The 22,558-nt window shown below is 49.8% G+C and overlaps 1 protein-coding gene and 1 long non-coding RNA gene across 7 annotated transcripts in view; one reads left to right on the forward strand and one right to left on the reverse strand.

The window, feature by feature from the left end:
• The window catches only part of GATA6 (GATA binding protein 6), a 29,722-nt gene extending 13,934 nt beyond the window's left edge, over positions 1-15,788 (reverse strand). For 2 of the 6 annotated variants that reach the window (XM_058556816.1, XM_058556821.1), the window contains exons 1-6: positions 15,561-15,642; positions 13,000-14,159; positions 8,272-8,438; positions 4,478-4,603; positions 3,478-3,565; positions 3,281-3,384 (exon numbers count right to left, since the gene is read on the reverse strand). In XM_058556816.1, the coding sequence (XP_058412799.1) occupies positions 3,281-3,384; positions 3,478-3,565; positions 4,478-4,603; positions 8,272-8,438; positions 13,000-14,122 (1,608 nt within the window). In that variant the 5' untranslated portion in view covers positions 14,123-14,159; positions 15,561-15,642. The other 4 variants (XM_058556820.1, XM_058556817.1, XM_058556818.1 and 1 more) reach the window with 4 other exon arrangements.
• On the forward strand, positions 15,651-17,492 carry LOC131415297 (uncharacterized). Its single transcript, XR_009222394.1, has 2 exons — positions 15,651-15,848; positions 16,332-17,492. It is a non-coding gene; the product is annotated as an uncharacterized LOC131415297 (long non-coding RNA).
• The last annotated feature ends 5,066 nt before the right edge of the window (positions 17,493-22,558 follow it).

Below are 22,558 nucleotides of genomic sequence, written 5' to 3' on the forward strand. Positions count from 1 at the left end.
ACGAGTGCCTCCCTCCGGAATACTCAGCTCCTGCCAAGCCACCACGTGAACATGCCCACATGCAGGGCAGGAACATCAGGACTTAAAGGAAGCCTGCTGGAAATGTCTACTGGTGATCTCCTACAGATGATTTCTCAGGAGGGGATTAAAACGAACAGCAAGTTTGATACGGACCTCTGTGACAGTCTTGGACTTCCTTGCTGTAACTCACAATCATTAAGGAAGGGTGGATGAGCAGTTATGTTGCCACAGACATCTCTAAATGGAAGAACGAACGCATGGCCCCCAGTTCCTGTCCTCCACTGGGGTATGCCTGAGATTGCCCTTTGTTTTGTAGCTCCGTTGTCCCTGTTAAACTAGGATAACTCTGCACTACTAATTTCCACCATGTCAGTCACAGGGGCCACTGGAGTTCAACAAGATGGACCCATCATCACAGGAGGCTTAAATGCCGAGCCAATGAAGATGCCGTGTACTATATAGCAGATACAACCTTGCTCTGTGGATATAACATTTTCCTCACTGACAGCACTTCAAAAGATCCCATAAGCAGTCAGTCACAACACCAGCTGCCCTCCAACATCATAAACCATGACCAAAATGGCAAAATGACACATCTTTGTCAACACAGCCACCTTTCACAAATGCTTCTGCCAGCTGCTCACAGATAACTCTTCCAGCACGCTCTTCACAGCTCCTCAGCTGCCACGCCAGCCACATGCACAAAACTCAGCCCACCCAGAGAAGGCTCTGAAAAGTGCTAAGGGACCTCCGGGCACACAATGGCACTCCTGGGTAGTAAGCTGGGGAAACCACTCAAGTCTACTACAGTTATTCTTGGAGAGGGACAGTCTCCAAAGGCAGTTAGCAGACAGGCTCTGTCAAGTAGGCCTGGTTCCCCACAACAGCCACGCCAGCTGGGGGCTGATGGAGGCCTCCGTGATGGGTTTACCACGGGGAGAAAACCTGAGCACCCCGTGCCAGCCAAGTGCCTGCGGAGCCAGGAGGAGGGCAGGCAATCCCCCACCACACACACACACAGCGCACTGGGAAAAGCTGTCGGGAAGCATTGCTGAGGCTGCCTGGGCCCGAGAGCTGCCCCGCTGCCTGCAGCTCACAGAACCGTCTCCCGGGGAGGCTGCCTAGGCTACGGGAGTGATGGGGGCTTGTGTGGAACTGCTCTCAAACTCCCCCCAATCTCTCAAATCCTTGTTGCTTTGCCTCCTGGCCTCTAGTAGGGCACTGAGCGCTCCTCCAAATGGCACTAGCCAGTGAGCCGCCTAAGGCCTGCTGGGTCCCAGGTGAGAGCCGGCGGGACACCAGAGCAGCTGTAGGAGTCCCGAGGTCCCTCTCCCAGACAGGCCAGGGCAAGACCCTGTCACTGCCTCTTCACTGTTCCTCCCCTGGAGGGCAACTGATTGGACTTGCAAAGAGCCAATTTTGAAATTTTACATCACAAAACCACGAGAGCAAAACAGACTCCACCCACCATGGTTCCAAGTCCCCAAAGCCCATTGTTGGGCAAGTATCTCTACTTCTGTGCCATTTATCATTCAAATTTGGCTTTTGCCAAGCTTAACAGTGTCACCACAGTTGGACTGTGTCACCAACAAAAGTGACTTGGAGCTGGCAGCAATCCTCATTTTCAGCTAGGAGAGACAGACACACGGATACTGAAGCCAAAAACCTGGCTGCTCACTCAGTGCTTTGCAAAACCAGAACATTGTTTTGCCTCACTTACCTACATAATTGCTTCTCAGGACTTAGGGCATCATCAAGAATATTCATAAATAATTTTGAGCTTTTTCATTTCCCCACAATGAACTGTTGTATTTACCACTTTAGATCCTTAAAGATACATCTAACCCCCCTATTAAAAAACACCGTACACCAGAGCCCACCCTTACAAAGTCTAGAAACATTCCTTAACGTGTCTGCAACAAAGAAAAACAACTGAAAGGCTTTTTCCTTTGTGCATTGCGGAACAAACTTCTCGTTGCATTAAAGCAAAAGCCCAAAAGGATAAGTCGGAAGACGAAAAGAAATATCAAATATAATTTTAAGCACAGTTTAAAATTGTCTTAAATGTTTAATTTTTGTTCACTTAAGCCGGTAAAAATAAGACGGAAAGAAACCCACTCTGTGGTTCCCAAACCCTGGAAGACACCTCGAGGGCAGCGGTTTCGATTTCACCTGAGGCACTCATTCAAAAACACAAATTTCCTTGCCCCACCCCCAGAGACTCTGACTCAGAGGATCCAGGGTGGGGCCCAGGAATCTCTAGTATTTTAAAGTACCCCAAATAGGGTAAAACGAAATGTAGAAAACAATTACTAAGTAAATAAGGATTTTCATGGTGGTGCTCCGTCCTAAACTCCTCTCAGTATAATCCTAAGAATCGGGAGCACGCTGTAAAGTCTCGCTGCCCAGACCCCGCCCTGGATCTCACCAAGGTCAAGGGTGAGACCCGGTCATTTTTAAAGAGCATTCCAGGTAAATCTGGGAAACATTAGGGTGGGAAAATGCTCTTCACTTGAGAAAAACTGAGTTTCAATCACAGCTTTACAGAAACCACCTCTGGGATCTTCACAAAGACCCTAGCATCCCAGCACTCTGCGGCATAAGTCACTCACAAACCGCATTGCTCACAGGTTTGTCGAAAGGCTGAAATAAGCCTGGGCACAGCTGAGGTGCATTAGAAGAAGGCGAGGCGTCCCCAGGAGAGGACAGTTGGATGAAGGAGGATCAGTGAATCCAGCAGCACAGGACATTACCATGAGCTTTGCTTTGGGTAGATGATTAAAATAAAAGGAAAGAAGAAAGAGAAGACACGGGCAGAAAAGAGAAGAAAGAATGCAGGAGTTGATAACAATAAGCAAAAGCCATTTAAATGTCACGGGCAGAGTGGAATATATACGAAACCAGGGAGCTGGTAGTTTTTCTGATCTACATTAGAAATACATATACATAGCAACTCAGATAAAAACCTGGAAATAAAACAATTTGAAGTACTTCAAACCAAAACTTCTTGCTTTTACTTGGGTTAATTTAACCATAAAAAATGATATAGATCTTAATTAAGAGGTTTGTAAAGTACTTAAGTTTGTTATTTTGTTGACATTGAAACGTAATTTCCTCTAAAAACTATTCTTAGGTATCAGCTAACTAAACTGAACTGTTGGTTTAGATTATTGTACTACCAGATAAGATAAAATTTGAGATAGTATACTAGAGAGCAACCGACTAGCTTAGAAAGAGTCTACACTGTTTTCACACTTACCCCTGAGGCTGTCGGTTGTGTTGTGGGGGAAGTATTTTTGCTGCAATCATCTGAGTTAGAAGAGGTGGAGGTTGGAGTCATAGGAACAGAATTATTGCTATTACCTGCAATAGTCAAAATTAACCTCATAAATACACATACACACTACTGTTAAGGTTGGCATACTTTACAATCAAATAGCATTTTATTATATTTACCAGAGCAAGCCTTTGACTTATTTATGTTCTTAGGTTTTCGTTTCCTGGTTTGAATTCCCTCTTTTTTCATAGCAAGCGGTCGAGGCACCTAAAAAAAATGTTCACATAGGCCATGCCGTAAGTTTAATAAATATTATATTGAAGAAAAAACAAACTTTAACTAAAGACCCAACATCAGTACTGAAAGCCCTCATTTAAAAGAACTTGGCATAAATTTCAATCCAATTTTTATACATACTCAATAGAGTCCAACTGCATGGAGACTACACTTTCCCCATCAAATGCAGAGATTCCTGCATGGAGACTACACTTTCCCCATCAAATGCAGAGATTCCTTCAGGGAAAATGGGTGATTTGCTAGGGAGACTGATTCAACTTAATGTTTACTGTTTCAAACAACTTCTATTATAATAGAGTAAAACTAATGAATACATATTTTTACTTCAAAGAGATCAGGTAATTCTCTTCTTCCTACATATACAAGGTTATTTTCCTTTTCAAGATCGACATGTTTATAATATATTGTGCTACCCTTAAAATGAAGTATACAATCTTTCTAACTAAAACTGCCAAATACATTATTACTCCTTTCTATAAACGCATTTGATTGTATTCAAGAAATTAAGGCATAAATTAGTTACTGTGCCTTTCTAGTTGGTTCCATGCTTTTTTTGTCTCTTAGAGCGTGCAGTTTTTAAAAAAGGGGGTCATTACCATGTTATCAATTCTAAAATGCACATTTTTCACATTTAAGTATTTCTAAAATTGAGATGTCTTACAATGGATGTGTGGTGATAGTTTAATTGGCAGCATTTTTTGTTTCTTACTGGTACATAATAGTTATATTTTAATTAATAGCATCCTAGATTCAATAATGTGCACGTAGAAAATCAGATTTTTCACTTTCATCCCCTCTCCTTTGCCGATTTTTTTCTTAACTGAAACCATGTACAAACAAGATATGAAATGTGTATATGCATGAGCAGAATGTGTGGCGCACCCCATGGAGTTTCATGTAGAGTCCACAAGCATTGCACACGGGTTCGCCCTCAGCGTTTCTGCGCCACAAAGTGGTGGTGGTGGTGTGACAGTTGGCACAGGACAATCCAAGCCGCCGGGAGGAAGGCTAGAAAACAGCACAAGAAAGTAAGTGTACAGATATAAGTGATTTTTATGTATATTTGACATATATGCATCAACGTATCATGTCCCTGTCATCAACAAGCATGTACCTGGTTATTATAAATAAGAGGTCCCTTGAGAAAAAAATTTCAAGTGTAATTAGGTTGACCTTCGTGGACCAAACAACTTGAGTTTTACATAGTGTGCTCGATCCCATACATACGTTTGATTTGCTCCAGCACCTTAGCGTAGATTAGAGAATAACCGGGAAGCAGTCACAATGTTGGCCAATCACTGCACTCACTGTTGTCAGGTCTCAGGTATTAAGAGTCACGAAATGCAATCACAAACAGCCTGCCAATGTGTTCAGCGGCTTTGGGCAGTGTCTGAGTCACCTGAAAACTGGAGACAATCAGGTCTACTTCTCAGATATGCGTAGAGAAATAAACCAGAAGCTTTAGAAGGGCTGATAAATACATTAATAGAAATGGATTTTGGAAAATGTACAAAATTTTTGGAAATATATTTTAATACATTCCATAATTATCATGATTGCCTGCTGCCTGAATGTTTGTACTATTCATTTTATGAACAATAAGCAAATTTTATGGCATTGTTTTAATACTGGCATTGTCTTATATAAGTGATACTGATACATATTATTTACCCTGTCAGAATGGTACTCAATTTTTGTTCATATAAAGGGTTAAATGGTACTATCAGAAAAGGCCAACTGTCTGGCACTGTCACTCCGATTTCCATGTCCTCTTTATGCCCATCCTTTAACATCTTTAAATGGAATTTATTTCTTCTAAATTATTATGTGTGAATTATAAAGAATGAGAATTTAAATTAGTATAAGTTCCCCTCCAGAATGGCAAAAATCTAAATTTGTTTTTTAAATTATCTAGACAGACAACTAAAAAACAGTACCAGGACTTCAGTAAAAAAAGCTATGGGGAAAATCTAAGGACCAAAGCAAGTTGAATGTTACAGAATTCAGGGAAGTTAGCTATGCCAATTCATTTAAGAAAAGAAGTTGTAAAGAATGGACAACAAAAATATAAATTGAGCATGTATTGAATATTCACAGATTAAAGGACAGAGATTTACAAATCCTTTGCTGGCAAATTTAAAAGAAAAAATTGCATTTTGCATTTACAATTCACATTTTGTTGTATTACTTTAGTATGACTCTTTCTAGACAAATTATTTTTAAAAAAGAGACACTGGTAAGCCTCTTAGCACTACAATATTTTTAAGAAGTCAGTGCTAAGAAACAATCAGTTTGACTTTTGGTTGAAATGAATATGCTTGGCTGACAGGAGAACTATTTGCGGAACTGCTTTGCTAAAATGATGAAAACATATAAAATCTTACATATCGGGGCTTCTTTTCTTTCTTTTTCTTTATGGTTCAAAGAAAATAATTTCCTAGGAGAGCACTCCTTTCTCATCATAAATGTAAAATAAGTAAACTAGGGACAGGAAGGTTCATTTTATAAACAGGACGTTTATGACAGTTTCTAGTGGAATTTGGAGCCAATGTGAAGCAAACTTGTTATCAGAATTTGCCATTATTAACAAAGAACTTTATGACTGTCAACTGCAGATCATAAGTGAAGCCAGTCCCCATAAACATGTGAAATGAAGGTGAACGGGTTATAAAAGTTCCTTGTAACAAGAGATCTCAGTTATATTCATCACTGACAAGGAATTCAAGTTACACCATAAATCTCTTATTTTGCAATGTAATACAAGTTCAAATTCACAGTGATTGGTTCTGTACTGCTGGCTAAACAAACTGGGGTTCAACATTCTATTTCTGAGAACCAAGCTAGATCCATCAAAACCATAAATAAGAAGCCCACAAGGAGAACTAATTGATAGGCACACCCTTCAATTGGTATCATTTATAACTCATTTACAAAGCATATTGGCTGACCTTGGTCACCGCCAAGACACCTGCCACAGAGAAAGAAAACTAATAGATTCAGAGATGTAAAAACTGGTTTTTGTGGTAACAGTTATTTTTACTGGTAAGCGCATAAAACAAAGGGCACTATCTAAATATGAATGTTACTAGAACAAATTTATAATGCAACCAGAACCTAATGGTTACTATTCTACCAGTTTTTCGCTCAATCTGGAGAAAATGTTATCTTTCCGAGAGCTCAGCTAGATCTCAGCTCAGTGCCTTCCCAAACAAAATAATAATCAGCTTCATTGTTCATGCATTGACTAATAGATGAAAACAAGGAACTTCCGTGGAATATCTTCTAGCCATTACTTTTTCTAATATGATGCATGTAAGAAAAATGAAAGCCATAGGCAGTCAGGCACTGAAGTTAAGGATGCCCTTGGAACAAAATTTTAAGCTGTGGGAGGTTGCACATACACTCATTAAATTAACTTCGGCCACTTTATTTTAAATGCATTAAAAACAAAACAACCATAAAACTAATTGCTTCTCTTTAAGGTGTCAGACTTACATTGTGATGCAATTTCACTCTAATCTATTTAACACAAACAACATGTGTAGCATTTGTTCCTGCTAATTAGAGTATAACAATTAAATAAATTACTAGGATACTTAAGATGTCTGGCATCTAACTGTAAAATATTTTACTTTAAAAGGTATTAGAGTATGAGTGCTCGGCTAAACAAACGTTAGCCTTACAGTGGGGCTTATGAAAGCTTTAATTTATTTTCTCTAATCATTACAGCAGTAAATATCCTCTCCTAAAAAACTCACATAACAATGTCAATAAGAGATTAATCCCTGAAGAAAATCAGAATTCCCATACTTTGAAACATAGTAAAACTGTTCCGATCGGCAAAAATCCTCAACTGGAGAAGAACATACAGACTGCATTTTTTCTCAAGTTCTATGTAGCTCTCTGGACAGCCAGATTTCAAAATAATAAAGGTTAGAGTAAATAAATTTTCACCAGACTCAAGGGCAATCCAAAGGACAGATGGAATTTGGAGCTAAAAGCTGTCTCATTCTGAGAAGAGGGAGAAGGGACCCAGAGGTAGACCCTGAGGGGCAGAATCAAAGGAACACAGGACGAGGCTGTGCTGTGGGGAGAAAGGGGATGTGGGTTTGCTGTTGTCATATTCTACTTGAGGTGGGAATGTTACAAAGGAGCGTGGTTTTTCAAGAATAAAATCCAAACCAGACTAAACAGTACACAGTGAAAACATCTTCCTTCACCTGACCTGGGTCGGTATACTCGGTTTTTCTCCCCGAAGGTTACCATCATTACTAATTTCTTATGCCTCCTTTCAGAATTATTTCAGTGCATTTACAAGTACACCTAGAGGTATGTAAATATAGATTGTTGTACTTTAAAAAAAAGGCAGCACCTTACCGCCCTCCACCAACGTCATTCCCTATGCGTAACTATGGAAAAAAGGCTGTCTTCTTGGCCCTGACGCTGGTATCGGGATAACCTCACTCGGGCGCCGGCGGGCGAGCGCTGAAACGGCCGGGCAACGAAAGGGGCAGCTTGGTCCCCGCGCTCGGGTCGGCCCCGGGCGGCCCGGGCCGCGCGCACCTGTCCCCGCGGGGGCGCCCGGGGCGGGCCGGGCCAGCCGGGCGGGGAACACCCGGACCCGCAGGAGCGCGGCTCGGGGCCGGGCCGCAGGGGAGGGCGGCGCTCGCACTCACCACGCGCTTCTGCGGCTTGATGAGGGGCCGGCTGAGGCCGTTCATCTTGCTGTAGAGGCCGCAGGCGTTGCACAAGTAGTGGCCGGTGCCGTCCCGCCGCCACAGCGGCGTCTGGATGGAGCCGCAGTTCACGCACTCGCGACTCTCGGGCAGGTCCTCCAGCAGGTCTGCGGCGAGAGCGGGGACGAGAGGCCGGGTGAGGCTGCACCGCGCCCGCTCCTCCCCGCGGGCTCCCCTGAAGACCCCCAGCATCCCTGGTCCCTGTGCCGGCGACGCGCTGCCCTCTCCCTCGCCCGCGCCCTTCCCCACGTGGGGATCTTTCAGCTCAGCAGCCAAGCCAGGAGCGGGCTGTGGATGTCGTCGCTATCGATCTGCTGACCATTTCTCCAGTACTTCTGCACCTCTGGGCGCGCCCAGTAAAAACCCCAGGAAAGTCGGAGACAGTGCTGGAAGCCGAGCGAATCATCTGCCTTCGGTCTCCAAGGACCTCAGAGTTGGGATGAGCTGGGGGGAGGTCGGTTTCGGTCCCCTGACCCCTCCTTTCTGGCTGTCCCCAAGCTTTTCAAAACTGAAATCCATTATAATTACAATATACCACTTGCCAAACCCAAGCAAGCCATACAATATTAGCACTGATCACTGACCCCCCCCAACCCACAAATACCCAGGGACACAGTGAGGCTGCTTTATTTACTTTTATCTCAAGTAATATTTAAAAGTATTTGCTATATCTGCCACCCTGCTTGTCCTCAATGGAAAAGAGACAAGTGAAATTAGAAGTACTATTCTTGGGCACTTTTGTCAATTAATTAGAAGATGAATCAGGCCTCTTCAGGTAAAAAAAAAAAAAGGCACTAACATTAATAAGCACCAAGATAAATGTTGTGTGATGTTCAAGCCACAAGGACCAAACACTAAAATATTCTGATTTCAAAGTGGGTCTAATTGCTTCTATTTGCAAAATGTCTACAAACGGTTGATACTTGATTGATTCAGAAAATTACTGAGATATTCCCAGTGCTAAATAAAGCTGTTTCCTATTTTCCTACGTTAAAATTTCAACTTACACTATCTAAATTGTGTTTCTGTCATTTTGCTATTTGGTTAGTTTTCAGAGTTCACAACTAACCTAAACCTGTTAATAAAAAAAATCTTAAGAGTCAATGGTTGTAACATTTATCACTTCCCCTTAAATTGGTTAAATATGAATGAACAAATATTATCTAAAATGAGATGGGTACTTATTAATTAAATAAGAACTTTTTAAATAGACTTTAAAAAATAAATATCTCCTGTTTAGGGTTATTTATATTACAGAGGGTTTGAACGTTCTAATTTGGCTTTCTTTAAGGAGCATTTCTGAATCAATTTTTAAGGTAAATAAACATTACACTTTAGAGTTTTATTTGAAGATTGTGTGCTAGCAAGCCTTTCTATTCCTTCTCATTCCCGAGCAGTTTACAGCTTGTTTCTACCATCAACTGTTTGTTGTAAAGATATTTAAATGTATCTTTGGCATAAATATTTTTTTGATTCTTTTAATACAATTTGCCCTACAGAACAAATCTCCTTCCTCCTCATGAAATAAAAGAAACTAGCATCCTACATAACTGAGTTCAAAGTTGTCATGGGGATACTGCAACTTACAACACAGCACAAAGATTTATTCTTCTCCGCCCTAAAAGCCACTATTGACTACGGTAATCAGTAAAATGCTCAGGACTTCAAGGACACTGAAGTTAAACAAGGTATTTGTCTTTGTTGTTGACTTTAAAATGTTACCTATCAGAGCCCCTCTCGATAGAGGAGTGGGGCATTCCCGGGAGAACCCAGCCCTAGCCTGGCCTCCTTCCCCCAGGCTGGGAACAACAAAGACTACCGGGAGAAGACAGTGTGAACTCTCCAGGCAAATCTCCTCAGTCATCTGAAAACCCAAAGACAAAACTTAAAGTCCACTTGGGATAAAAAAAATTTAGGAAATTTGCTTATTTTTAACTAAATAAAATCTATAGCTCCCATTCCCTTCCTACATCTCCCACCCCTCACCCAGCAGCTACGATTTTATAGCTGACTAAAATAAGAAAAACTTTTTAAATAAAAACTACAAAATCTGATTACAAAAATTAGAAATTTGCTTATCAGTTTCCCCCTACTCATCATCCCCCTCTGGACACGGCTGCTTTGTGTGCCCCTGGGGAGTGACAGACTCAGGGGACAAGGGCACCGCCAGCGACTGTCATCCCAGGACCCAGAGAATGGAACACAGTTCGGTGGGAGCTTAGGAGGGTGCCAGGCCCGGGGACTGAAGGGCTGTGAGCACCCTAGGCTCACCCCAGGACTCCCCACCCACCCACCACCAGCATCACCAAGAGGTGTAGGGAGTGGGTTCCCAGAGGCCTCCACAGTGTGCAGGTTGAGAAAGCCCAGCGCTCAGGCTTTAGCCCTGCTGTTTGCTCAAATCAATTAAAGAGCGCGTCCAAAAACGGTTTGTTTAAACAAATCAAAGTGGAGAAGCAGAGATTCCAGCTAGGAACCTGGGAGGCAAGGAGTTGGGGGTCGAGGTCTCTATAGCATGAGAACACCTACGAGGACAAGCCAAGTTAGGGTCATTCACCTCCCCCACCCCCAGACTGGCTTTTTCTCAGTAGATTCCTGCCTTCTTAAAAGACTCTTGACGCAAAAGCTGGGTGTTCCCAAACCCCTTCCCATTTTTGTTTTTGTTTTTGTTTTTGTTTTAAAACATACCCTGGGTCTACAGCAGATTTTTCTAACTTTGCAGTGTCCTACCCAGAAGGTGAAAGAATTAGTGAAAGGATAGGCTAAGTTTAAAATGAAACCTATAACTTGCCTGTAATCACACCCTACTGACTCTAAAAGGATTTTCCATACAGACCAGTTGCTTTAAACATCCAAAGACTCTGATTATGGCTTTTGGACTACTTCTTCTTCTCAGTCTTGTGAACCGCTGGGGGACTAGGGAGAAGGAATATGGAGATCACGCTAAGGTGGGTCACGAAACAGGCAGAGTGGCAGGATCCTGCTCCAACTGCAGCTGCCCCCAACCTAACTCACACACCCTTTCCAATTCCCTGCTGCATTCCTGACAGAGAAAAGCCTCACACCCTAACCACCACCCCCTTCCCACCTTTGAACAGTCCTCATCTTCCCGTCTCTCGGCTCCTGGGAGCCAAACGTAGGTCCCTATGCAGCCGGAAGGGTGACAGTGCTCTGCTCTCTCAGGTCTCTACTCCACAGGGCAAACCTCAACAGGGCCCCCACCCCCACTCTACACACAGCCGACAAAGAGGGTCCCCAGAGCCAGCTTTGCAGGGGAGAGAAGAGGGAATTTTGAGAGCAAAATCTTAGAGCCAGTGGAGGAAGAGAGAAAGGGCTTGTTACCAAAAAGCCTCTGCTCCCTCCCAGTGTTACTAGGAAATGCCTGGTCAAATCAGAGCCATCACTTTCAGACCACCAGCATTTCCAGTATGTCCTTTGAACACAAGGTTGGCAATGCTTCACTTTATCCTAACTCACCAGAGCTGTCCCTAAATGGAGCGCTGAGCCTCCCAGGAAAAGCCCAGGCCTGGCTTGAGAGCACCAGTTTGGATAATTTAGGCTGACGAGCCTCCTTCATCTTTGCCACCTCTGTGACTCCCACTGTTCCCCTCAAACAGCCTAAAAAAAGTTGTATCTTAGGAGTCTGTCAGGTTATCAACCAGGTGAAATATAAAGACCTGTGAAAGCACTGAAAAGGGCCCAGAATGCTGCAGCTGAGAAAGAAGCCCAAGTGCCCTTGTCAAGCCAGACAACACAGTTCACTCCCTCCCTGCTTGAGCAGAACAAAACACTTTTCAAAATGGGGTGTTTCCAGGTATTTTGATAATTTGGTTTTCCCAGTTCACCCCAAATTGTCCCCAGACACTGGAATGAAAGCATGAGTGGGATTGGAAGCCGAAAAATTGGTGGGCTGAACTAGAGGAAGAATAGATGTGGGAGCTCCAGGACCCCTGGGTCCCAGCCTGGCAGGGGCAGGCAGGAGCAGTGGCCCCAGACCCCCCGGCCCAGCTGAGGCCAAACAACAGGGCCCTTCACCAACTTTCCCTGCGACAGTCACAAGGCTGACCAGTCCAGGTGTCCTCTCTTTCCCTCTCCCAGAGGAGGAGGGGAGGGATGCCAACTAGGTCCTTAGGTCCTTGTCCACTGTGGAGCTCTTTTCAATACTCTCCTTGAGGAAAACACACACAACTCACCTTTGGAGAGTTCAACTAGGTGAGACTGTGTGTGACCTGAGAAGAGGGTCAGCCGAGCGCCCAACACTCTCCTAAACCCACCCCTCACGGAGCCTCTGTCCTGCCTTCACGCAAACCAGGGTCTGGGACGGGGCTCAGGCCCTGTCAGTTCCCTCTCCGGCTCATTTTTCCCAATTGCCCACTTCACTACACATCACATCTCCCGAGCTTCTCCAAAGCACTGAGGTGTATATATGCGTATTTAGCCTCTTTCGTGGAAAGGAACTGAGATAGTCCGCAAGATGGAAGCGCTAGTTCAACAATGCCAGACTCTGGGTCGCCCTGCCACAGGTCTGCAAATAGTGCTTGGGGCCAGGCCAACCTCTGGGTACCCAGACAGGAAAGCCCTGAAAACAGAATCCTAGTCCAGTAGCTGCTCCACACCCACTTGCGCCCTGGCGCCTCGGGCCCCCACCCCACGCTGCGGCGCGCCCCTTACCTGCGCTGGGGCCCCGCGGCACCGGGAGCGGGCCTCCGGCGCGGCTCTGCAGGCTGTGCAGCACCGGGGTCTCGAAGGGTCCGGCGGGCCAGGCGGGCGTCAGCGGCGCGCCCACGTAGGGCGAATAGGGGCTCGGGTGGTGGTGGTGGTGGTGGTGGTACGTCCCGTTCAGCGGCCGCGCGGCCGACAGCGAGCTGTACTGGTGCTCACGGCCGCCCATCGCAGCCAGGCTGCCGCCGCCGCCGCCCACGCCGCCCGCGCCCCCGCTGCCGGCCGCCGCGTAGCCCCCCGGGTCCCGCGCCGCGCCGTTGGCCATGGGCGGGCTGGGCGAGTAGGGGAAGCGCGCCGAGACGTGCGCGGCCGAGCCGGCACTGCCCGGCCCCGCGGCCCCGCCGCCTGCCGCGCCGCCTCCGCTGCCGTACGGGGGGCTGTCGGCCGAGGCTTGGGGCCAGCCGGGGTGCGCGCCCGCGCCGCCCGCGTGGTTGGCGGGCCCGTTGCCCGCCCCCTGCAGGTACGGCAGGCCGGGCAGCATAGACCCCACGCGGGTGGTGGGCACGTAGACAGGGGAGCTGGCCGCCGCCGCCGCTGCAGCCGCGGCGGCCGCCGAGTGCACGAAGCCGCCGGGCGCGCCGTCGTAAGCGGCCGGCCCCTGGCTGGAGAGGGCGGCGAGGGTCTGGTACATTTCCTCAGGCTGCTCGGGTGCGAAGGGGCTCAGCTTGGCGCCGCGGCTGGACCACAGAAGCTTGCTGGCGGTCGCGGCCTGGTCGAGGTCAGTGAAGAGCAGCAGGTCCTCCCAGCTCGACAGGGCGCTCCCGGGGCCAGCGACCCCGGGCGCCGAAGGTCCGTGGGGAGCCCCGAAGGGATGCGAGGCGTAGGGGCTGAGCAGCAGCGAGCGGGCCGGGGGTCCCGCCGCCGCCTCCGTGTCCAGCTGCGGCGTCCTGCAGTTGCCGGTGCCGCCGGGGCCGCGCTCCCCACCCCGGGAGCAGCAGGAGGAGGACGAAGAGGAGATGGGGGAAGGCGGCGTGGAGAGCTCCCGCGCTGGAAAGGCTCCGGAGTCGCTGGCGTCCGCCGCCGCGGCCGCGAAGCGCTTCGGCAGGCACCAGCCGCCGTCAGTCAAGGCCATCCACGGTCCGGCGCCTCTCCAAGCAGACTTCTAGCTCCTGAGGCGGACCGGGGCGGGGGTGGGGGGCACAGAAACGAGATGAGAAATAAAAAGTAGTTACCAAAAGCGCAGGCTGTACATCTGACTTCCATTCCCCTTTCTAGCTAATGAGACTCCTCAGAGATCCCTTTTCTGCCCTGGGCACAGGGGTTGCGGAAGAAGAGGGGAATGGAGCCTGCGCAGCCGCCACAGGGTCCTCCACGGACCGGGATACCCGCCCTCCCTCAACCGCACCCGCACCGCTCGGGTCCCCTCGCCCTCCCCGCCCACCCCCTCCGCAGCATCCTTCATCCGCGCGCGAGCCAGATCCCAGGGGTGGCTACGAGGCTGGCCGAGGTTTGCCTTCCGCCCCATCGCCTCCCTCCGGGCCGATGGCACACAAAAGAACTGAAGTAGCTGTGCGTGTCGGCGCTGCCGTATCCCGCCTTCCTGCGGGCGCCCCTCGCCCGAAATGCTGCAGCGTGAGGGCTGCCCGCGTGAAAATCATTAGCCCAAGGAAGGCAACCTGTTCACGAAAACGAAACCGCCGCGTTCCCATAGTGGCTCTCCCAGAGCTTCCCGGACTGCGCTGACGAGACGGAACGCGAGCCCCAGAGAAAAATGCAACTCAGCCCTAGGAAGGTGGGGCGCCGGGGCGGGACGGCAGTGTCGGACCTTCCGGGCACAGTGAGGGGTGCCCCCAGGGCCAGAGTCTCACGCCCAACCCGCGTCCCCGCGTCCCCGGCACACCTCAGACACGACTCGCGTCTGCAGCCACCAGCGCGTTGCGCTCACACCGGCCGGGCCACCCTGCCCACCCCGCGGTCATCGCCAGCCACGGAAAGGCCAGACCGTTCCGGAATCGGACGTAGTAGGGTGGAGCGGAGCGCAGAAAAAAGGAGGGGGAAATGCAAGGGGGGACGTGAGACCGCCCCGGAGCCGAGGCTACCCCAAAGGGGAGAGCAGGAAGAATGACAGGGAGACTCGGAGGGGTTGGGGGAGGGAGGCAAAACGCAGCCCAACTGACCTCCTCGGGGCTGCTTTTTCCAAATCGCTTCGGCTCATCGGAGATAACCACACTAAAATTAATGCCCACACACAGACCCAGGATAGATAGCAAGAAAGAAGTCTCTCTGCCCGCCTGACTGACTGCCGGCTCCCGCCCCTTTGCGCCGAGATAACTCGAGATAAGGCTGCGCACAGATAAGCGCTTCGGGGAGAGGAAAAGACGCCAGAAGTTGGTCCGCGGTGTCCTGGGAACCTGGGAGCCGCTACAGCCTGCCGGGAGGAGAAGGGAGACACCCTCGGAGCGACCGCGGCCCGCAGAGGGCCGGAGAGCCCGAGGATAAGGGGCCCGCGACGGGTGGGGGATAGAGGGGAGGAGAGAGGGGAGCACGAGCAAGAGAGGAAGCAGCCGAACCTCGGGTGGGCGCTGCGCATGGAGAATAGCCGCGGCGGAGGGTGCTTCCGAGCGCGGAGAGAGGCGGAGGACGCCGGCAGGCGAGCGCCGGCAGGCGAGCGCGAGTCCGGGGTCTGCGCGGCGCTGCTGGTGAATAAAAAGGAGAGAGGAGGCGCCTCTTACTGCTCTGCCGGAAAACTGCAGCCTGCGCTCCTGATTGGACTCACCGAGCCCTAAACAAACAGCGCTCGCCGAAGGGTGCCAGGCTGTGGGTCGGAACTGCGCTCTGCGAGCAGCTGGGCGCTGGAGGTGAAGAGGAGGAGGAGGAGGAGGGAGCGAGGGGAGGAGAGAAAAGAGGGTGGGGAGGGGACGGCGGGCGGCGGGGGGAGGGGAGCGTGCTGTCCGGGCAGACAATGAGCGCCGCGCAGCCTGCGGGTGTGGGCTGAGCCGCGAGCACTGTACTGGGAGTGGGGGCAAGTCCATCGAGGGGGCGTCGAGCCCAGGGACGCTGGGGGTGGGGCGGAGATGGCAGAAAGCTTGACCTGGCTGGAGATCCACACTCTTCCTGCGGCGGAGCACCTTCCTCCGCCCCCAGTTACGCACTCACGGGGGCGGTGGGAGTGGGTGGGTGACACGGAGGAAGATGGCTGTGCACCGCTCCGCGCAGCCACCGCGGCGGGGGGGACGGGCCAGATCCCGGGTCAATGCGCCCCCAGAATGAGGGGGAAAGTGCTTTGCTCCGCCGGCCTTCCTCGCGCCTCCCTCCACATTAAATAAGCTTTTGTTCTGCAGTTGTGTGTGACCGACCTTAAACTTTCCCCGACCTCGTCTCGAGACCCTGGGGCTCAAGTTGTGGTGGCCGTCGGGGGTCGAGTCTCCTATGATACAGGAAAGAAGGAACTCGAGTGCCCAGCTCCCTCTCTCTGCCCTGCTCTTTAGAAATAGACTAAATTCCTGGGAAGTTTCGGGAAGTTCACGTCGGCACTCCCCAGCTAACCTGTGGGAACTTTTAATTTGGGGTCTTGGTGGACGTAAAGGTTAGTCCGTGAGGGGCGCAGAATGGAAAAGGGCTTCCACGCCAGTCGCACCCGGAGATGCTCCCCGAGTTTTGGTGTCCCGTTTGCTCTGAGCTTTCCCTGGAGAACTTCAGGTAAGTCTCAGATAAATCGATGGAAGGAGGGGGGTCACCGTCCCTGGACCCAGGGCGAAATAGCGCTTCCCCACCCCCACCGTCACATACACACCCCTTCTTCGCTCCCTCCAAATGGTTATCACAGCTGTGTACAAACTGATACGGTCCTTGGCGGGCAGAGGGACTGGAAATGAACGTCGCGGGGTTATCAGCGCCGATCTGTCAGCGGCGAGTCGCGCGGCCGCAAGTTCGTCCGCGGCAGGAGCCGTGATATATGTCTCCTTCCCTTTCGCTCACGAAGAGGGTTTCTTCCGACAGACATGACCCCAGAAGGCTGCCGAGAGAGAGTTTTAACTAGGGCAGGAGGAGTTGTTTGGTGGGAATGGATTTTTACACTTTTTTTTTTCCAGGTAAATCGAAGTAAATGATTTTCTAAGGGTCAGTCTCCCTGAAAGCGGTTGGGCTGTTTGTTTATTTTATTTTATTTTCGTGTTTTTCCAGTAGGCGAACGGAGAGGAGCTGAGCAGAGTTGGACCGGGCTGGGTAGGGGCACTGTGAAATGTGGGGTCGAGAGACCGTGAGCCCTCGTCATAGACGCCTGTGTCCTCTCAGTGTAACTGTGAGGTGTGAACCTGCGTGTCCTGGGAGGACAAGGGACAGGGCCTGCCAGCGCGGGGCAGGAAGAAGCGGAATAGAGGAAGTTGGCGATAATTCTTTTTGTTTTGTTTTGTTTTTTTTTTCATTCTTCGTTGTAAATTGCTGCTAAACACTTCTGGATTTTAAATTGCTACTGAGAAGGTCCATAAACCGTTCTCATCCCATTTAGTCACTTTTATTACATTCCTCTGAGCCTCCCCCGATCGCTGCGGCGGCTCCCGGTTTCAATGCGGCCGCAATTCGGGAAGACTGAAGGTAGAAAACTCCGGAACGGAGACTGGCGACTGGAGCAGGATCCCGGGGCTTTAAAATTTAACCTGGGTTCGATCGAAGGCGACTACCAGAAGAGAGAGCCCGGCGTCCGCCGTCCACTTACCTCCGACCAGGGCTTCGAATGCCTTTCTTTTGATTTTTACGTGAGTTCCGACCCAATTTTTAAGTAGATTGAATATTGCAGAAGCTCGTTTGTAAGCAGTTACAGAAATGTGGGCATTTGATTTCCTTTGAGTCCAACTATTTTTAAATGTTTCTCAGGTTTGCTCTTAAAAGCAAAGTTTCCTTGCTTACATTCATATCTCAGTGAGGTGATTTTTAATGAAGACGAGTTAACAATTCCTTTGGCCAAGTTACAGTCCAGGCTGTGAAGGGCCTCCAAGCCTGAGCCCCGAGGAGACCGAGCCCAGGGGAGGACCTCATTCCTGCGGTGTTTTTTTATATTTGCAAGTACAGGGGTGTCCGTGTGAATTTCCCTGGACAATAGCTAACCCCTAGGGACCTGCTTTTCTCGAAGCTCCGCAGCAGCGGTGAGAGGGCGCGCTGGCCCGAGCACGGCTGGGACAGAGGTGAGCAGTGGGACAGACGTTACTGACTCCGCAACGTGCGGGTTCTAAGGGCTTGAGTGTTTTATCCTCCAGATTCCCAGTGTCATTTTAATATTGTCTAAAACAAAGCGGAGGGAAAAAGGTAATTGCTCCTTTGCAGGGTCACAAATTGTTTTTCGGTTTTTTTACACTGCGTTTCCAACCAAAGGAGAGAATGGGTAGTGAAATGTTTTTCTTGTCAGTTAACCTAAAAATAAAACAAAACTGTTTAACACGTAGAGTTTATTCAGACAGAAAGCTAGGTTGCCTGACCCACTTTGCAGTTTTCCCAACGCATCGGCTTCGGCCCTGGGGACAACAGCCCGGGGAGCGGCATATTTTCAAAGCCACCCCCACGGACCCCGAGCTCCGGTGCTCTGAGCTTCCTCTGAGCGCCCCGGCTGGTCCCGGAAGGCGGGGAGAATAGGGGGTGCAGAGGAAGAAGTGCACCCCAAACTAGGGAAAAACCCAAGGCCCCCATATGGCTCCAGGTAGACAGGCAGGCTCTCAGAGGTGGTTCTGTTTTCTTTGTGAGGGTTTTTTCCTTTCTTTTTTTCCTTCGACGCCTGTCTCTTTTGGGATTTGCTAATCTGGAACGAAATCATTTCTCTCTGGACTATTTAGACCCAAGGAGTGGCCCCTCCGGAGCGAGCCCTCCCTCCCCGAGGCGCCCTCCTCACCCTCGGCCAGGGGCTGGCTCCGGGGCGCGGCCTGTCCCCAGGGCTGATTTGTCAGGGCCGCGCCACACCACTATTCGCGATTCGAATCCAGACGGAACACGGCAGCCGAGTGGGCAGGGGGCGGGGGCTTTGCTGCCAAACGAGAAAGGGTGTTTGGGGGACTCAGGGACGCTGCTTCCGAAGGAGCCACGAAACCCTGGCGAGGACCCACCTTTACTCCCGCAAACTTAGAGCTCATTAAGTTGTCGTTTCACAAAGCTCCTGGCTGCTCCAGCGACGTTTCAGAAAAAAAAAAAATGCCATTTCTGACTTAAAACAGTTTTAACTTGAGTTTTTTAAAAACCAGATTTATGGGGTCTTCTCGCTTATACCATATTTCTTCCCGTCCCGGAGACGCTTTGGCCGAAGGACACGGGGTCACCTCGGCGCCCCCCACCCCCGCCAGCGTCCCCTCCCACTAGCGGGGTCGGGGCGGCGCGTCCCCCACTCAGCGGCTGTCAGTCCGGCGCAGATCACCGCCGAGTCACGACAGTGGGTTTTTTGTTGTTTTGTTTTTTAATTCTCAAAAACCCAAAAATACTCTTTAGAAATGTCAGGTGGTGACGGCGGAAGCGCGAAAACTGCGCAGCCTAGAGGTCGCCCCAACCCCCCGCCCCGGCTCCCCGCCGCCGGTCCCTTCGGGGAAGGAACGCGCAGCGCCAACGCCGGCCCGGGCGGCCGGAGTCGAGGCCGGCCCCGCGCCCCGCGCCCCGCGCCCCGCAGCCCCGCAGCCCCGCAGCCCCGCAGCCCCGGGCCGACCCCGCGCGCCGTCGGCGGCCGCCAGCGCGGCGCGGAGGTGGGCGAGCGGCGGCGGCGCACGAAAGGTCACCGCGGTGGCATTCCTCTCCGCGCGCTGTTTACGTGACTTAATGTACTTCTTAGGCCGCGGGTAAGTTAGGGCCGCGATAAGGGGGCGGCCGGGGGAGGGTCGCTGTAAAAGCCCCGCGCTGGGCGCCTTCCAGCCCTCCCCTCATCCATTAACCTTTTTACTTTCTTCTCTCCTCTCTCTTTTAAAGCTCGTTATCTAGGCCACCCAATGACCGACGACAGATTTTCCCTCCCTGCTTCTCCTAAGGCCGCTTTAAACCAAATAAATTTAGCTATTAAGGGCCAAGATGTCTGACAAAAGATCGAAAGGTGTCTTTCCGTGATCGCTTAAAGAAGCGAAGGAGAAACTTGTGGCTCTCCGATCCCGATAAAGACATTCCACGCCGGCGCCGGCCCCCTCCCCGCGGCCTGGTTGCGCCCCGACGCCCTAAGATCCCCCCTTCAGCGGCCCAGGTCTCGGAAGGGCCCGGCGGGACCTGTGGCCGCTGCACCGGGGATGTGGGGGTCGCCTGGCTGCCGGGCCTGGAAGCCGTGCAGCTCCAGGCCGGAGCTGGGCTCCCAATACAACCCCCCTGCACTTTGAAGAAAAACTAAACCGAGCTCAGGGGGACCTAAATTACCACCCCATTTTGATTATTTTCTGATACCGAATAATACTACAAAGCCAAACCACCGCTACCTTCCCGCCCCCACTCCCTGCGGTTTTGCCGCCGGGCGGTGTTACTCCACATCTCTGGTCTTCGGGAGCAGACCTTCTTTTGAACCCCAGTTAGTACGTGGTGGGTGGAACCGGGCAGCTGGATTAAGCTGAGGCTGATGGGGAGGGTGTGGACTCCCAGACTAACAGCGTGCAGGTAGGAGGCAGAGGTCCAATCGTTCAGTCATCCTCAGGTTGGGTTTGGTTTTGAAGTGTGGTATTTATTATCATTATTAATTACTACTGGCATCACTACATAGAGCCTGGGGCTGCCAGCCCGGCCGAGGCCCTGCCCCTGGGGTGATCCCTTCCCTTTCACCAAGGGTGAAGCAGAAATATCCAGTTTCCTGAGCCAAGACTGGAAAGTGGGCTTGGGGAGTAAGATGCCATGTTTTGGAGTTTCCTCTATGGAGTCATTTGTCCTCCCCTTAAGCAGATGGAGCATTCCCCCATACTCCAAATCTGAGTAAGTCTTTTCTACCTCCTTGACTGTGGCAGGATAAGAAGCTGGGAGTGGCAGATGAGTCCCCCTTGGCTTCCCTGCAGTGGGGCTTCTTCCCACCTCTTCTGCCTTCCCCCAACTGTTCTTTGGTAAAGTTGGAGACAGGGCTCCAAATGCCAAAAGTCAATCCAGCATCTTCAGCTTCTGTCTGTCACCTCATGCTGGGACCCTGTCAGTTAAAGATGCCCCTCTTTTCTCATCTCCCCCTCCAAATAAGGTGAACTCCAAAATCATCCACCTTATCTAATCCTTCCCCTTCGCCCAGCCTCCAGAATGGGAAAAATCAGAGCATCAGAGGGAAAGGGATCAGTTCTGCTCCCAAGAAAGTGAAAGAGATGCAGAAAATTCCAACCCACTAGATAGGCTGGACCTGTGCCGTCCCTGGATTTTGCTGGTGTCACTAGGTGTGCAGGCAATGCCAATTCTAGGGTTAGAGTCTAGATGCCACTGCCCCAGAGCTGTCTCAGCTCAGATACTTTTCTGACTGATTTTATTTTGTTTTGTTTTGCAGGGGCCAGGGTGCTAAGGGGCAGCAGAAAAAGGAGGTGATAGGCTTTTGGAGATTGGTTAAGTAACACTCCTTCCTAAGTCAATGAAAGAAAAAAAAGTGCCCAAGAAATAAAAAATTACTGCATTTGCCACCCAGAAATATGACTTCTCCATTCAGCTATGTTGCAAATATGCAGAGAATTAGGACCAAAGGGTTGTCTACCCATATGCAGTCTTCCAGTTTCCTGCACTTGCCCAACAGTACTGAGTATGCACGGCACAAAGAAGAACTAGAAGGGTTAGCCCCTAGTTTTGAAGTGTTTATAGTCTAGAAGGTTGGCACTTCTGTAAAGCTGGTTAGGCAAAGTACCACAAACAACTTCCAAGATGGAGAGAGATGTCTGAGTCTTTTTTCTTTCTCTGATAAAGCACCTAGGCTCAGATTGTCCTCTAGGCTTCACAGTAAGTTTGAAAAGAAGGGAGTGGCTCTAGCTCGCACACTGAGGGGATTTCTAGGAGCCCAGACTCCAGGCCAACCTGCTTGGGTTTAAATCCTGACCCTACAACTTACTAGCTGTGTGACCTGAACAAGTTGCCTAACCTCTCTGTGCCTGTTTCCTCATCTGTAAAATGGGGATGATAAAAGTACCCCCTTACAGTATTATGTTAAGTGAAATAAGCCAGATAGAGAAAGACACCACATGATTTCACTCATATGTGTAAGATAAACTAACACATGGACAGAGAGAACAGTTTGGTGGTTACCAGAGGGAAGGGGTTTGGGGGGTGGGCAGAAGGGGTGAAGGGACACGTTTATGTGGTGACTGACAAACAATAACCTACAACTAAAAGTTCACAATGTTATAAACTATTATGACATCAATAAAAAAAATGGCTAAAATGGTCAAAAAAAAAAAAAAAAGCACTCCCTTACAGGATTATTGAGAAGATTAGAAGATTTCTTATAAGTAAAGTGCTAACAGTACCTGGCACATGGTAAGCACTATATAAGTGTGAACTGTTATTACCAATATCTACATTGTAATAGATTCACATATACTACACCAAATTGCAATTTCTTGTGTGACTCACCGGTCCCCTGGAGCTGAATTAATTCCCAGGAAAGGACTTCTTT

This window comes from Diceros bicornis, chromosome 16 (genome assembly GCF_020826845.1).
Source record: "Diceros bicornis minor isolate mBicDic1 chromosome 16, mDicBic1.mat.cur, whole genome shotgun sequence".
NCBI classification, from domain to species: Eukaryota; Metazoa; Chordata; class Mammalia; order Perissodactyla; family Rhinocerotidae; genus Diceros; species Diceros bicornis.